This window comes from Chiloscyllium plagiosum, chromosome 26, assembly GCF_004010195.1.
Source record: "Chiloscyllium plagiosum isolate BGI_BamShark_2017 chromosome 26, ASM401019v2, whole genome shotgun sequence".
NCBI classification, from domain to species: Eukaryota; Metazoa; Chordata; class Chondrichthyes; order Orectolobiformes; family Hemiscylliidae; genus Chiloscyllium; species Chiloscyllium plagiosum.
Genome location: NC_057735.1, coordinates 35,875,858 through 35,892,981, shown reverse-complemented (window position 1 = coordinate 35,892,981; position 17,124 = coordinate 35,875,858). Strand labels below are relative to the sequence as shown.

The 17,124-nt window shown below is 40.0% G+C and overlaps 1 protein-coding gene across 8 annotated transcripts in view; it reads left to right on the top strand.

Moving 5' to 3' along the window:
• The window catches only part of ppfia4 (PTPRF interacting protein alpha 4), a 699,006-nt gene that overhangs the window by 623,347 nt on the left and 58,535 nt on the right, over positions 1–17,124 (top strand). For 5 of the 8 annotated variants that reach the window (XM_043716868.1, XM_043716865.1, XM_043716869.1 and 2 more), the window contains 6 exons: positions 1,028–1,090; positions 4,333–4,424; positions 6,758–6,899; positions 11,156–11,382; positions 11,723–11,963; positions 14,976–15,005. In XM_043716868.1, the coding sequence (XP_043572803.1) occupies positions 1,028–1,090; positions 4,333–4,424; positions 6,758–6,899; positions 11,156–11,382; positions 11,723–11,963; positions 14,976–15,005 (795 nt within the window). The remainder of the gene's footprint in view (positions 1–1,027; positions 1,091–4,332; positions 4,425–6,757; positions 6,900–11,155; positions 11,383–11,722; positions 11,964–14,975; positions 15,006–17,124) is intronic. The other 3 variants (XM_043716872.1, XM_043716871.1, XM_043716866.1) reach the window with 1 other exon arrangement.

Here is a 17,124-nt window from a genome sequence, read left to right as displayed (position 1 = left end):
CTCTCAGTCGCCCCAATTGAACCTTCACGTCTCATCTTTACATAGGCCGCCCTCTTCCATTTAACAAGGGATTCCAATTCCTTATTAAACCACGGCTCCCTCACACGACCCTTTCCTCCCTGCCTGAAGGGTACATACTTATCAAGGACACTCAATAGTTGCTCCTTGAAAAAGCTCCACACATCAATTACGCCCTTGCCTTGAAGCTTACTTATCCAAGCCACGCATCCTGAGTCATGCCTCACCGCATCATAATTTCCCTGCCCCCAGCTATAACTCTTGCCCTCTCCATCACCAGAGTAAAAGTCACCGAATTGTGGTCACTGTCCCCAAAGTGCTCACCTACCTCTAATTCTAACACCTGGCCTGGTTCGTTACCCAGAACCAAATCCAGTATGGCCTCACCTCTTGTTGGCCTATCTACATATTGTGTCAGGAATATGTGCCTCCTGCACTCATTGGACAAACACCGACCCATCTAACGAACTAGAGCTATAGCTTTCCCAATCAATATCAGGAAAGTTAAAGTCCCCCATTAAATTAGAAGAGTTTATAGAGTTTATGGGTTTGAGGACTGAGTAGAGGAGAACTTTAGGGCAGGTTTTACCAGCTGGTCAAGGAGATGGGGGTACATATAATAAGCATAGCTTATCTGGTGGTCTTAAATTTAGTGACATAGGAGCCCTTTGACATTTTGGTTTTGGAGGTAAATTATTTTATTTTCCACCCTGTACTATAAAGGATATATTCCTGTTGGTAAAATTAACAGATACAACAATGATGTTTTAAATATATACTTAGCAATTTTCTATTAATTTCAGTCCAATGATCAAACTGCCCAACACTGCAAGGTATATTCCAAATTGTTGGATGTGCTTGGACAGCGTTGGTTCTTTTGTTTGTTTGATTTCATTCTCTCATAATATTAACTTTCCACTTAAATGAACATTAGACACAGTCTAAGATAACTGTGTTGATAGCAAAGCTTCATCTCTTAAATTCTTTTATCTTCTTTTTCTCCGTTCAGAATACATTAATACAAGAGGTGGAAAGCACAAGAAAACAACTAGAGGAATATCATCAGGACAAGGTACAAATCTCTGCAATTCCTTGGATAATAAGGACATGTCAATGATTGCCTTTTGTCTAAAATATCTAGTGTTCCTTGTTTTGCTTTATTTTCAAAAAGATCATTCATGGAATGTGAACATCATTGGCTAGGCTTGTATTTATTCCCTATCCCAATTACCCTCAAGAAAATGGTGATAAGCTGTCTTCTTAAACTGTACTATCCTTGGAATGTAGGAGTACTCACAGTGCTGGTCGGAATTGACACAGATTTTGATGTAGCAACAATGAAACAACAGTGATGTAGTTCCATGTCAGGCTTAGAGGGGAATTTGGAGGTGTTGATGCTTTCTCATAGCAACTGCTCGATCCTTCTAGGTTACAGGGATTGGTGGTTAAGGGAATAATGTACAAGATGATGGATGGAGTGTCAATCAAGTGGGTTACTGTGTGATGAGTGGCATTCATTGAGGCAAATGATCCATTGCATTGCACTCTTGTTGATGATGAACAGGTATTGGAATAGTTAGGTCTAAAAGTAAATAACTGCATGGCTGAAGGGTGCACCAGAAACAGATCAGCTGAAGGAAGATGCAGCAGGATAATGTTATTTAGGGAGAAAGGAGTGATGATGTGCGTGTGTGTTTTGTCAATCATCTTGTGGCTAAACATGGGACCAAGGTTGAGGATAGTTTGATTTAATCTCAAACAGTTGCTGAGGAAACTGATGAAATCAGTGACCATGTAACAAACCTGTGGTGGCAGCTGAAAACAATGATTTCAGTCTGCCCCATATTTGGTTGAAGTAAACATTTTCTAATCCATTAGGCTGAAAAATTGGAGTGGATGAGTCAAGAGATGACAGGGAGGTCAAGCTAAGTGTCATCAGCATAGATATGATAACTCTTGCTCTGTTTTTGGACGATATTGTTGAAAGACTGCATGTTGCTGAGAAGTAGGAGGGGGCCAAGATTAGATCATTAGGGTACCACAGGTATTACAGTTCAGGAGTGTAAGAGAAGCCAATGCAGGTGATGTTCTGGCTACAATGAGATTAAATAGGAATGGTATCAGATGAGTGTAGGAGAAAGTGAGGACTGCAGATGCTGGAGATCAGAGCTGAAAATGTGTTGCTGGAAAAGCGCAGCAGGTCAGGCAGCATCCAAGGCGCAGGAGAATCGGTGTTTCGGGCATAAGCCGTTCTTCAGGAATGAGGAGGGTGTGCCAAGCAGGCTAAGATAAAAGGTAGGGAGGAGGGACTTGGGGGAGGGGTGTTGGAAATGCGATAGGTGGAAGGAGGTTAAGGTGAGGGTGATAAGGTGAGGGTGATAGGCCAGAGTGGGAGTGGGGCGGAAAGGTCAGGAAGAAACTGGAGAAATCTGAGTTCATCCCTTGTGGTTGGAGGGTTCCTAGGCGGAAGATGAGGCGCTCTTCCTCCAGCTGTCGTGTTGCTATGGTCTGACGATGGTCTTGTGGAACGTTTCAGAGAACACCCGGACCAACCAACTCAACCACCCCGTGGCTCAACACTCTTCCTAATCTGCAATCTTCTTCCTGACCTCTCTGCCCCCAACACCACTCCGGCCTATCACCCTCACCTTATCACCCTCACCTTAACCTCCTTCCACCTATCGCATTTCCAACACCCCTCGCCAAGTCCCTCCTCCCTATCTTTTATCTTAGCCTGCTTGGCACACTTTCCTCATTCCTGAAGAAGGGCTCATGCCCGAAACGTCGATTCTCCTGCTCCTTGGATGCTGCCTGACGTGCTGTGCTTTTCCAGCAACACATTATCAGATGAGTGTAGTCCCACAAGTTGATGGAGGGGCATTGGGGGAGGATGGTCTGGCCAACTGTGACAGAGGTTATAGATGAATCAAGAAGAGGAGCAGGGATTATTTACTTTTGTCCCACTCATACAGGATGTCATTTTTGACTTTGACATGAAACATTTTAATATGGATATATTCAAGGACTTTGGAGAGGAAAGGGACACTGGAATTAGGGGTGGTTTACAAAGAAAAAATGGTTGATTCAGACAAGAGGAATGGCAATGGTAGATTTAAAGGAGAAGGGGGTCCCAAGGGAACAAAATTATGAACAAACCCATAACAGCAGAGCAACTGAGTTTGCCTTAAAGCCAGTGTAATGCATTACCCTTGCAGTTCCTGAAACGGTTTCCTAATAAAGTGACACTACTTTCAAAAGCTCTTCAATAACCTGTTGGGATCTGTCACTGTATATTTCAATGTAAAATAATTCCTTTTGACATCCAGTTAGATGAAATAATCTGGCTCTTAAAAACGTGTATTTTTATTTTCTGTAAGGTGCAATAACTCTGATTTTGAAAATATATTAATTTAATATTTGGACAAAGAATTGAAATGCACAGCTGGGTCTCAAAACCCATTAACCTTCGGTGTGCTGATGTAGCAAATGTAAACTAGCAGCCTTGAGGTACTTTTGATTTTTTTTTTAGTTACAGATTGGTTTATAATTATTTTAGATTGACTGCAAAGAGGAAACAGTAGGCTTCTATTCACAATGCTAACCCTGATAACATAAATCAGGCAAACTCGGGAAATCAGAATAATCAAGCTGAGATGCATGTCTCTGTTAGGGAGCTATTTTAAGGAAAACATCCTTTTTTTTCTGAGCTACTGTCTCATCTGGCATATACTAAATGGTCAGTTAATGTCTTGAATTCACTGAGATTTGTCTCTGATGGAAATGTTTTGGAAAGTTACACAAAGTACATTTTTCTACATGGCTATGTGTATCCATACACATTGGCATTTAAAGGCTGCTTGTGCTGCCAATGCCATTTTTGAGCCCATGCTACACCACCAAGTGTGGTCACCATATGTGACCACCAAGTCCAGTGCCACTTTTATTCACCACCCCCATCTTCAGTGATCAACAAGGGCATGTTTTCACAATCTCCATTTTCTTGGCATTTTTCAGTGACAGCCTGTTTGCAGCCTTATCTTTCATCTGTCAGCAAACACGTGTTCAAAGTCTCTTCTGATGAACCATATCATTACCACTTCTATTGCCTAATTTCTCTGGCTTTTCCTGTACAATGGTGCAGCTATGACAAGACATCTAAAGCAGAGAATTTTCAAGAGTAATAATATTGTTTATGTGATAGCTAACAGTTCCACATATTAATGTTAATCTGGTGAAATGGTACTGGACATCAAAGATTTTTGTTCACAGGTTTCTGACAGTAATATTTAACATGCACATCTTTGACTTACACAGGAGAGACTGGCAAATGAAATTGGCAAGTTAAGGGCAGAAGTGGAGCAGCTGAAACTGAGGACAGGAGCATTTGCAGAAAGTGTGCATCCACGGTAATTACGCTAACATTGATCCCTGATCTTGCAAAAGTGATGTTGTCATAGTTCTGTTTGAGGATAGTTGGGACATTCCAGCATGAAAACCTTTGTTCACCAATTTCTCTTGGTAAGAATTGTCCTCTTCCATTGTTAATATCTGTGCAAAGTTTTATTGAATATGTAGCAAGTGAAGTTATTTCATGTGACCAGTCAAGACCAGCTGATTGCATTTAAGACAAAAAGTACACAAACTTCATTGAAAAAAAATTTAAAAGTCGCTACCAAGATTGTCTTTCTATCATTTAGAAATAATTAATCAACACAAACAAACATTTTAGAATAAGAACACCATAACTGTGTTAGAAGCAAATGAACAGTAAATGTATATTTATTCACAAGTGACGCTTCTACAGGAAAGATTGAAGGCAATTTGTTCATATGTCACCCTTTAGTAAAAAGAAGAATTCAACATCTATTGCACTATTCATGATCTCATAAAGCTCCTAAACACTTTACAATCAATACAATACTTTGAAGCATAGTTGCTGCAATGTTTAAACTATCTAAGAATACATATTTTAAAATTAGTTGAGAGAACATGGATGTTGCTAACAAGGTCAGTATTTGTTGCCCATCCCTAATTGTCCTTGAACTGAGCAGCTTGTTAGACCATTGTAGAAAGGGTTGGCTCTGTGATGCAGGAGTCCTTCCACTTTCCGTTGGTGACCTGGGGTGGAGGGTGTTGCATGCAGCAGTCCCATGTAACCACAGTTTGCAATGAATCATGGACTTTCAGCCCAATGGTCCATTTTACGATACTGTGGAGTCTGTGGACCATTTATATATTGATTGTGGGTGATTGCAACCCCTCTTTACATTTTTTGAAAAATCTTTTGTATTGTATTTAGATGCATTTCAGCCCTATGCTTCTGATCTTTGGGCATCCAATGCGGAGGGGTGTGGGCATATCATGGGTCTGCATCTGGGCCTGGTCAAGTTGGCTGTTAACAGACCCAGGCAGCAGCAGTGAGGTATTCACAGCTGCCAACTGTCTGTCCTTCTTCTGTGGCAATGTGCAGGTTTGGAGAGGGAGGACATGGTGTCCACCAATACCTCCCAATACCTTCAGAGAGACGTGGGAGCTGCAAAGGGTAGATTGCTTTATCTCTTCTAACTGCACATTGGTTTCACTCTTCCTCCCTCTCCCTCACCTTTGATAGTCTGCATTTCCCTTAATGGCTCTGCAGGTAAATGAATCAATTGGAAAACACAGGTAATTTACTGGTGGTGGCTAGTGGATGAAAAGTATACAGTGATGGGAAAAAAAGAAAGTTCAGTTGTGTGTAACAGTATTTTTGGAGATAAAAAAAATCAACCGCAATGATTTGGTTCAGATAAAAAGTGACTTCAATCAAAAACTACTGGTGGAAAACTGAAGTGCATCTTCCATATTTATGTGCATGTGAGATATATCTTTGATGTCAAATTTGCAATACAGAAGCAGACTATTCAAAGTTTATGGTGTTGCATTATCTCCTGTTGTATTTGTTTCAAATTATTATCAACATTTCCTTCTATTTATTTCTTCTTCACACAATTAGCTAGGTCCATTAACTAAATCTAAACTATTTTCTAAAATCACTCCTTCTGGTTGTAAGATCCACATTCTTGCTACGCTGAGTAAAGAAATTTTAATGATGCCTTCTTTTTAGTGCCTAGAGTTTTGAACTTCCCTGCAAATAAAAGTATCATCCCCACATTCAATAGAATTGGGGGTTAAAATGAGTTGGTGCTTGTGCTGAAATTTCAACCACGGATTGCCATTTACTGGAAGTTAGGTGAAGGCCAGCAGAGAGCTTGGTTTTAGAATGACCCATTAACACTTGTCACTGGGGCTGGTTGTGAGAGCTGAATAAAGTAACTCACTCAACACTAAAATATATTTCATGCTATAACCATTGATGATCGTGGCCCTACAAGGTTTCAGCTCACTGTCTTTAATTCTAGTTGGAAGTTCAATCTAGTTGGAAGTGGTCAATCAATAAAATGCCCATCACTACACTTCTAATCTCATGTCTTGAGCAGTTAAAATGGTTTTTGGGAGAAGGCGAGAAGATACAAAGAGTTATGAAAATGTCAGCAAAAGATGGACACTCCTTCTAGCACCCTTTTTTTCTCAACTTATGAAACCTCAGCTAGACGAAATTAGTGATTTATGAAAATAGCTTCCAGTTGGCATAATAGGGTGTGCACATGATCTGATATACTCAGAAACATGTTTGAATGAATTGAAATTAATAAAAATATGCCCTTTATTTACAAGGAGTAATCAGAGTGCTTCCTTTTAGATCTCACTTGGGCAGTTCAACAGATCTGAGATATCCACTTGGTTCTGTCGTAGAAGCACCATCTGATCATTATGGGACACCAACAGTGCTGCGGCGAGCTCAGAAAGGACGTTTCACACCTCTGCGGGATGAACCTACCAAGGTACAGAGAGAACTTCTTTGACAATTGCAGAGATTGGAAGAACCTTTGCTTTTAAAGTGTTGAAAATTTCTGAGTAAATCTTGCAGTTTACATCATTTTGCCATTGAATCTGTCCTTCAAATGTTGAGAAGTCCCGATGTCTTGGTCTTTGTAGCCCTCAGAAATGTATCCAGATATTTTACACATGATGAATAACTGTTAAAATAGATTGGAAAGTGCAGTAAGTGGGTGATTCTGTACAATTAGGGAAGTTCAGATGAATTTGAGTTTGTCTGAGTTAACAAAAACAACCAGTATAATGGATCCGAGCTGAGAAATATTCAGAGGAAGTATGTTCTTAGAAGTCCTGTATACAAATATATTAATGACCGTTATCTTTTGCAGGTTTATTTAACACTACTTGCACCAGAAAATTATGGTATTCCTCAAGTGTCATTGCATTTTATAATAATGTGTTTAATTCTTACCTCAGGTTTGATAATAAACCTTTAACTTGAAATTGTTGTTTTCAGGTGTTGAATCCAAAATGTTTGTTTTAAAATATGGACTTCACTAAGCATGTGTTTATGCTAATAATTTTCATTGTGTGTTTTCCTTTGTTGTCACAGCCCCTTTGATATTAAGCAAGGAATAATTCCTACCTTCTAATTCCAATTAGATTAGATTACTTACAGTGTGGAAACAGGCCCTTCAGCCCAACAAGTGCACACTGACCCGCCGAAGCGAAACCCACCCAGACCCATTCCCTTACATTTACCCCTTCACCTAACACTACGGACAATTTAGCATGGCCAATTCACCTAACCTGCACATTTTTCGACTGTGGGAGGAAACCGGAGCACCCGGAGGAAACCCACGCAGACACGGGCAGAATGTGCAAACTCCACACAGACAGTTGCCCAAGGTGGGAATTAAACCCAGGTCTCTGGCGTTGTGAGGCAGCAGTGCCAACTGGAAGCTATTTTCATAAATCACTAATTTCATCTAGCTGAGGTTTCATAAGTTGAGAAGAAAGGGTGCCAGAATTTGTTCATCCAATCTGAGCAGATTGATGATTACCTCCTGATAGGCTTTCTCCAGTATTTCTCTGAACCAAGTCAGCAGATATATAGGAACACCCCTATCTAACTGAATACGTTACGGTTTAATTCTGCAATTTGTATACCTCTATTGGAGAGCGCGAGCCAGCAGCAAATGGAAAACTGTCCCAGTAAGAACGTTGATAGTTTAGCAAAAATAATGCAACATCATTTTTGTTTTACCCAATTTCTTCTCTCCTCTACTAAAATTCTACAAAGCTTTTCAGTTTGCTTACCAAGGTTTTGTCATTTTATCAAGTGCTAAGCCTTTGGGGAATTGTGTTCCATGTAAAGGATCTAGTTTAGAAGGCATATTGTTTTACTGTAAATAAATACCTTCTGTGTCTCAGATGGTAATTGCTGCTGTTTTGTAATGAGTCCAAAAAAAACTTGGGAAGATCTCAAGCTTTTGTGTGTTAAAGAATCTCTTGGGTAAAAGCATTTTGGTAACTACATTTTGGTAACTAGCTGAATTATATCTCAGTTGTATCTCCTTAGATCTTGAGGAAACCCACACTCATGAGTGATAGACTAACATAAAGTTGTATAGCAACAAACTCTTAACTTCCACAATCTTTCTACCTGCCAATGGGTTATATTCTAGTCTTACATATATCTATTTGTTTAACTGGATACAGAACTCCTACAAGAAAGGACAAGAGGTAGAATGAAAAAGAGGACTGAAGAGTTTTTGTGTCAAAAAATTTTAGATAGGAATTATTTTTAAAAATTGTAATTATTGTGCGGTTGGCTAACTGGAAAGATGTACAGGAGAAAGTGAGGTCTGCAGATGCTGGAGATCAGAGCTGAAAATGTGTTGCTGGAAAAGCGCAGCAGGTCAGGCAGCATCCAGGGAACAGGAGAATCGACGTTTCGGACATAAGCCCTTCTTCAGGAATGAGGAAAGTTTGTCTTTGGTACTTACTGTCTTTAATTTCCGATATGGCTAGGAGGAACTGTTTGTTTAGTTTATGGATCCTTCTGTGGATGAAGAACAGTAGAGGTCCTTTGCAGATCCGTGAGAGTGTTGTCCTGAGCTGGGGTAGGTCGAGTTGCAGGGAATGTAGGTAGCGGCGCATGGCTGCAAGCGTGGAGCGGAGGATCCGGAGGGAGGTCTGTTGCTGGAGGCTTCGGATTTGTTGTAGGTACTGGTTGTCCTGGTTGGGTCCAAGTTTTGTTGGTCGGAACGTAGTCCGGAGTCCGTGCGGGATAAGTCGGTTCCGTAGGCAGGTGCTGAGGAAGGAGATATGGCTGTGGTAGNNNNTGCTGGAAAAGCGCAGCAGGTCAGGCAGCATCCAGGGAACAGGAGAATCGACGTTTCGGGCATAAGCCCTTCTTCAGGAATGAGGAAAGTTTGTGACTTTCCTCATTCCTGGAAAGATGTACACCCAAGCAATAAATAGAAGTTTACTTGTGTCCTAAATACCCTCACTGTCCCATCCCACGCCTCTTCCCCTTTATCCTCAATTAATGTAAATGCTTTGAAACAGTTCAAAACATGCAGGTTTTTTAAACAGAAAGCACTGATTGTATAACGCTGATGTGTTTTCCTAATCCATCTTGTATCCTTAATTTCCAAAGAAGCCTCTATAACCTGACCAATCTGTGTGATGTGAGACAAGAGTCCCCTTGTTCTGGTACTAATTACCACACTCAACTCTGGTTACTCCTTATGAATTTAAGCCAATGAAGCAGCTGGACACACTAGATCACTCACAGCCCTCCTTCCCTCTCCAGATTGTTAATGCCGGTGGGATCATATGTAGGTCCAGATGAAACTGAATATCATTAGGTCCGCTCTTAGCAAGCCACCTTCAAGCTTGTTGTCTTGATGACTTGTCTTCCTTTACGAGTGAACAAAGTTATGTTTGTGTCAGCTTTTACATTTCAATTAATATCAGCTATTTCCTTTTCTTGCATCGTCAGTTGAAATATTCCGCATTCCTTTTTCATCAAACAGCTTAATTTTAAGTTCGTGCATTCCACATTTTCCTCATTAGCTTCTAAAATATTCTGAGAGATTAGTTTAGGCAGGCAACTACCTCCCAGACCACTGCCAGTGTTTAAAATAGACCAATCATGAGAAAGCTTTGGGTGAATCTTCCTTTCCGTAAAGAGACATACAGCTTCTAAGAATCTTGTCTTACATTGGATTGAATGGCGATTAGGACACATCAGCAAGCCATTTAATCTGATCAGTGCATGTTCAAGTTTATCTTCTATTCAAGCATTGTCCTAATTCCATGTGCTTGCCTTGTTTCCAGATTGCTTTACCCCTCAGCCATCTATCGAATGTTTTGAATACTGAAATGTTCTCTGCCTCAACCGCTATATACTTCTAAGATTTGTACTTTAAAAAAAAAAATTCCTTATCACCATCCAAAGTCATTTAAATGCAATCTGTGTTGCTGTAATCTCACTGATGCGGTAGAAAGTCTTTCAATATACACTGTGTTCCTAACTTGAAAATGTTTACCAAATTATCATTTCATAATCTGAAATACAATGAAAACAGTCATAATTATCCCAGTCTTTGAAGTTGAGATTCCTCAAATGGGCAGTGAACTAATGAATGAATATTTGGCTGTTCACTTTCTATATCATGGATCCAAAAAAAACTGCATACGTTCTAATTTGGCATCAAATGTTGAATTTAACGTTCTATGTCTCTTGACAAACACTAACACTTCCATTTACCTTTTTCTAGCCTTGTCTGTTTGAGAAGCAGTGTTTAATGTTTTGTGAACCCATGCTTACAAATCCTTGTGTTTGATAACATTGTCTAATCTTCCATTTAAAATGCTCATTCTTTTTCAAAGCTAAACTTAGCACCCCTCATTCACAGGCTTTGAACTTCATGTGACAGTTGCTCTTTATATCCCACCATCTTATCAATAACCTTTTGGAGTTTTCACTGATCTGCAGTTACCAAATTGCTTATTTTGGTATTATCTCCAAATTTGAACACCATTTCTGCTAGTGCTGTCTATTCCTTGCCAAAGTAAAGCTGTGAACTCTGGGTGTTAATAGAAATCCTGGGATTTCATGGAACAAGATGCTGTGATGACTTTTTGCATAAATCTAAATTCAAGCAGTGTAGCCCAGTTGCATCATAATCATAAATTTACACCAAGTGGTGACACTTTGTAACTGACTGCTATATTTATACCATTGCAGATTCAGACTCTAAATGAACAGGACTGGGAATGTGCTCAGCAGGCAAACATAATGACCAGTGTGACGCACACCTTTGAAAGTGACCCAGAAATGTCTGATGTTGATGATGAAGATGGAGACACCATGTTCAGTTCAGCAGACCTGCTTTCACCTAGTGGACACTCAGATGCTCAGACTCTAGCCATGATGCTGCAGGAGCAACTTGATGCCATCAATAAAGAAATCAGGCAAGGCAGTTACTGAGCATGAAAATATCACAAAGTCATTGTGAGTAAAGCTTTGTCTTATCACAACAAAGCAGTTGCATCATGAGTAATAACTGCTATGCTTCATAAGGACGTGAAACTTACTTTATAAGCTAGTTTGAATATTGCATTTTTTTTGGCATATGCATAATGTCATTGCAGTACTTTGGTATAACAAAATCTTAGTTACATGAAATGGTATTATAACCTATATCAATGGAGACATTCAGTTTATTATTGAGTGGTTTTGTATGTAGTTGTATCATACTTAAATTATCATTGCCCTTGTATGACTAATCTGACCAAGTCTTTTCCATACCAGAATGATCCAAGAGGAGAAGGAGTCCACTGAGCAACGAGCTGAGGAGATAGAGTGTCGTGTGGGTAGTGGAAGCATGGATGGGCTAAATTTAACACGAATTCGAACAGGGACCTCCATTCCAACTTCTCTCACTGCCCTATCTCTTGCCAGTTCTTCACCACCTGTCAGTGGGCGCTCCACACCCAAACTTACTCCACGCAGCTCCTCACATGACCTGGACCGGAAGGGCATCATGACACTGGTAAGTGCTGCACTGAATGAGAAAGGGAGAGTTGAGTTTTGCAGGAGAATATATGCGTTTGTGCTAGTATCTAACCTGTGCTTTCAAATATTTGTGCTATGTGCAGGAAGTCATAACCAAACTGAAGCAAACCACTCAAACCAGTTAAATCTTGGTACCAGGTTAAGGAAGAAAGGAGCAACTGCCTTCCTAGTTGCTGTTTACGAAATTATTCTGGAATTTGAAAACAAAACCCATCTTATTCATCATCTTGATGCATTCAGACAGGGCTTATGATTGAGGCTGGATGTGTACAATACTTATCTCTCTAGTTCCACTGCTGCACTGGGCACCATATGCAGTACATGTAAACATTTCACTCTGTTATCAATGGGGCCAGCTATGTACTTCATTGGTATTAGTTTCAGAATACAAAGAAGACCATCAACCAAGTTACCATAATAAACAACAAAATAATTAGCATGACAAGATTATTCAATACAGATGCAAAGCTGTTTAGCACACGATTTGAAATATGAAAAGATAAATATTAACCTTTCTAACCTAATTCTCTCTCTCTCTCTCTCTCATGCACACACGCACACACAAATGAAAGAAAAAAATACACTTTTTCTACAAAGATCAACTATTTGAAACAACATCTTTTTGGGTAAATAATTGTTAGCTCTTGAATAAATGAAAATGATCAGATATATAATCCAAATGACTTTGAGTCTGGAGTCCTGGTACATGTCGATGGATGTTACTGGACTCAATGTGACTTTTACTGTGACCTTTTCATTAGTCCATTCAAAGCTGAAAATGTGTTGCTGGAAAAGCGCAGCAGGTCAGGCAGCATCCAGGGAACAGGAGAATCGACGTTTCGGGCATAAGCCCTTCTTCAGGAACACATTTTCCAGCAACACATTTTCAGCTCTGATCTCCAGCATCTGCAGACCTCACTTTCTCCTCATTAGTCCATTCAAGACTTGTTGAGAGGAATTTTTCCAGAAGCTTCTCAGGAAAATTGCTGCCCCATTTTCCCCAGCTTTCACATTCACATTCACATTGTCCTCTGTGAAGAGTTGTCTCAAAAAAGTAGGAGAGGATGAGTTGTACAGCTTCTTTCTTAGCAGGCTGCATTCTGACTGCTTTTTCCAAACAAAGCCCCAAAATATCTGGCAGGCAAAAACCAAGCTTGTGACTTCTTTGTAAACCAGACCAAGCAGTTTCATTCTCTATAAGATTCCACAGTTTATTTAGCTTAATGTTCTCTTCCAGTGCGTGAGGTTTTAAAGGAGAAGTCCAGTGTCTGTACAGTATTTGTTATTTTAAAAAAACACCCAGTTCAGGCATCTCCCAGTCTTTCAAATGAAACAAATTTAACAATCTTTATATACAAATCCTCAAAAATATTAATTTGTACACACCTTCATATCACAAAGTTACAAAATCATGACGAAGTAGATATTCATCAAATATTTTAGATAATAAGCACAATTTTCAAACACTAAAGTATTTCAAAAGGTTTTTTTTTGGCTAATTTACTTGTTCCAACTGTATAGTGCAGACTGATTAAACTAAACTATTTTGCATCTGATATTTATTCATTGTCCAGCATTGACATGTTACTGGGCGGCACGGTGGCACAGCGCCAGAGACCCGGGTTCAATTCCCGCCTCAGGCGACTGACTGTGTGGAGTTTGCACGTTCTCCCCGTGTCTGTGTGGGTTTCCTCCGGGTGCTCCGGTTTCCTCCCACAGTCCAAAGATGTGCAGGTCAGGTGAATTGGCCCTGCTAAATTGCCTGTAGTGTTAGGTAAGGGGTAAACGTATGGGTGGGTTATGCTTCGGCGGATCGGTGTGGACTTGTTGGGCCGAAGGGCCTGTTTCCACACTGTAATGTAATGTAATCTAATCTAATCTGACACCTGTGGCTGATTACTGAACACTGTTCAATCTTGAAAGGAGACTATGTTGCTGGGGTGAAAATCAACCAATATCTATTTGACCAGCACTTCAGCTATCATATTTCTGAATATCTAAACATTTATCATTAACCACTCATGCTGATAGGTCAATTTGTTATTTAAAGTGCTCTCAGTAACCACAAGCAATATGGCTTTGAGGGTTTCCTGAGGTGAACAACATGACACAGCTGAATTATCTTCAGTAAAAAGATCCATGTTCCCAGAATGCACCGGTGTTTCCAATTTGCCCGCACTGAATTCCTGTTTGCTGTTGTGGGCATTCAAAAACAGGAGTATTATAGTTTTAGAATAAGGAGTAACAGATATAAAACACAATTGAGGAGAAATTGCTTCTCTCAAAGGGTTATGAATCTGTGGAATTTAGTATCCTAGAGTGTGGTGGATGCTGAGACATTGAGTAAATTTAAGGAAAAGATAGACAGATTTAGTAATGGATTAAACGGTTATGAAAAGTGAGCGGGGAAGTGGAGTCGAGCCCACGATGAGATCAGCCAAAATAGTACTCAATGTGGAGCAGGCTCGAAGGACTGAATTGCTTACTCCTGTTCCTAGTTTTTATGTTTTTAGGCTCCTTGTTTAAAATCAATTTTCAAAGCACTTCCATCCCAGAAAAATATAGAAAGCAGAAGTGATCTGTGACAAATAGTTTGGAACTAAGAACTCAGCAAGCTGTTTTCAAGAAAACATGCTGTCTATCCAGATGCCAAATGTTTTGAACTTTAGACCTTTGCTATCTCATGTTTTATGTTGTATGGTTGCAAACTGACTGCTCAGCATCAGTGCTGACTTGAGTAAAAAATTGCAAAAACAGCATTAATTGATGAGCAACTTTGCAGATTGATTAACAAACAGCCTGAATTGGTGAATTTATGTATATTATATCATTGATCTCACTCTCTTTAGTGATACCTCTGATGGGGGCTCAGATTGGGCTATATTATAGCTTTCCCTTCAAAACAATGCCTATAATTTCCTAACCTGAGCTGATGCACTTGTTCCTCATTGACTGTTTTTCTCTCCTTTCTCATGCGGCGGATGTTCAGCCTAGTGATTTAAGGAAACACCGTCGGAAGGTAATTACAGTGGATGGGTCATATTTATACATGCTTTCCCCTTGTGATTTATTTGCTTCTTATTTTTCCATTCTTCTCTTTTGAAAATTCATAATGTGGTACAACTCTACAGAAAGTGGCAGCCATTTACTGGCAACCTCACTCAATGACCATATTTCATGTCTGAACCTAAGTAAATGAAAGATATTTGAGAATGAGTGCTCCATTCTGTCTTCACCCGGCACTATCCATTCGAATGCTCAGCAGTTAGCAATGGGCAGCATGGACCAAGACCAACACTTCCACTTCTCCTCAGCCTGGAACATGGTAGACAATGGCAGTGTCCTAGAGTCACCCAGTCTGATATTAGTTAACTCTGTTGTTGTGGTTCTGTTCACCGAGCTGGGAATTTGTGTTGCAGACGTTTCGTCCCCTGTCTAGGTGACATCCTCAGTGATTGGGAGCCTCCTGTGAAGCGCTTCTGTGATGTTTCCTCCGGCATTTATAGTGATTTGTACCTGCCGCTTCCGGTTGTCAGTTCCAGCTGTCCGCTGTAGTGGCCGGTATATTGGGTCCAGGTCGATGTGTTTATTGATTGAATCTGGATGAATGCCATGCTTCTAGGAATTCCCTGGCTGTTCTCTGGTTGGCTTGTCCTATAATAGTAGACTGCACAAAATACTACATAGGACAAACAGGATGACAGCTAATGATCCGCATCCATGAACACTAACTAGCCACGAAATGACACAACCAGCTATCCTTAGTAGCCACACACGCAGATGACAAGCAACATGAGTTCGACTGGGACAACACTACTATTATAGGACAAGGTAGCTAGTGACCTAATGAAAGAGCAGCACTTCGAAAGTTTGTACTTCCAAATAAACCTGTTGGACTATAACCCTAGTATCAGGTGATTTTTAACTTTGTCCACCCCAGTCCAACACCAGCACCTCCACTTCATTGACTTCAACATCTCAATATTGCAATTGACATTGGTTCCATACAAAATATGAATCATCTCATAAAAAAATGTAGTTACTTTCAAAATAATTTCCTGTTCCACTTGATGGTACTGTAAATGGGGGTAGGCATTCTGAAATAGTTTTTAAGCTGCACCGTTTTGACCTACAAATGTGAAGATGTGATCTGTACACTGGTGTGAGTATTCACCTGTTTAAAATTTGTGGGTATCATATTAACAATTAGCACCTACTTGAGAAGGAGTGAAACACAAAAGGCATAACTAATTTTCTTTTTCTCTCTTAACTTACTGTGTATTTCTAGAACTTCTGCTTTCAACCTTAAATGTCCAGAATTTAGTTTTCTTTTTCTTTAAGTGTATATGTTGTAATTTGCAGCAAATACAACTTGATTCAGTGTTTTTCCCAAGATTTCCCACTACAGTTAAAAACTGAAGAGTTTCAGCTCATGGCCTGACTGTCTTGGCCAACAGTGTGTCCTTAATAAATTAATATACTTTTCTTGTTAATTCTGTTCCTCATGTCCTTATTTAGATTGTTTGTTACTATGCTGTGGCCTTTGATAATATTTCTACTTAAACCAACGAATACTTTTTCACATCTGAACCTTGGTTTTGAATGTTGGGAAAGCTATTCAACTATGGCAGCCATCACAGTTAAGTCCAGTGTTGTGCTTACACAGGTCATATAAATGATCTTGGGTGTAAACCGATATCAAGTGCCCTGAAGTGATTGTAATGGGATACTTGGTTGACCTTTTGGCACAGAGCCATTTCCTCAGAGCCAGCAAGTCAACACAAACTGGCAAGTCATCCTTATTCTTTACTGGGTCTGAATGGATCAGCTGCCCATTGTTTAAACTAGCTGACCATAGGGTCAGGAAATAAAAATGTGAAGGAGCATTACTCTTGCATTAACTACCTTTGCAGCTGAAGATTAGTTTAGCTCAGTTGACTGGACTGCTGGTTGTGATGCAGAATGACGCCAGTGTTGTGGATTCAATACCCACACTGGCTGAGGTTACCATGAAGGATTCTCCTTCTCAACCTCTTCCCTTGCCTGAGGTGTGTTGACCCTCAGGCTAACTGCCACCTGTTGTTTCTCTAATGAAAGAGCAGTCCTATGGTCTTGTAAGACCATGTCAACTTTATATT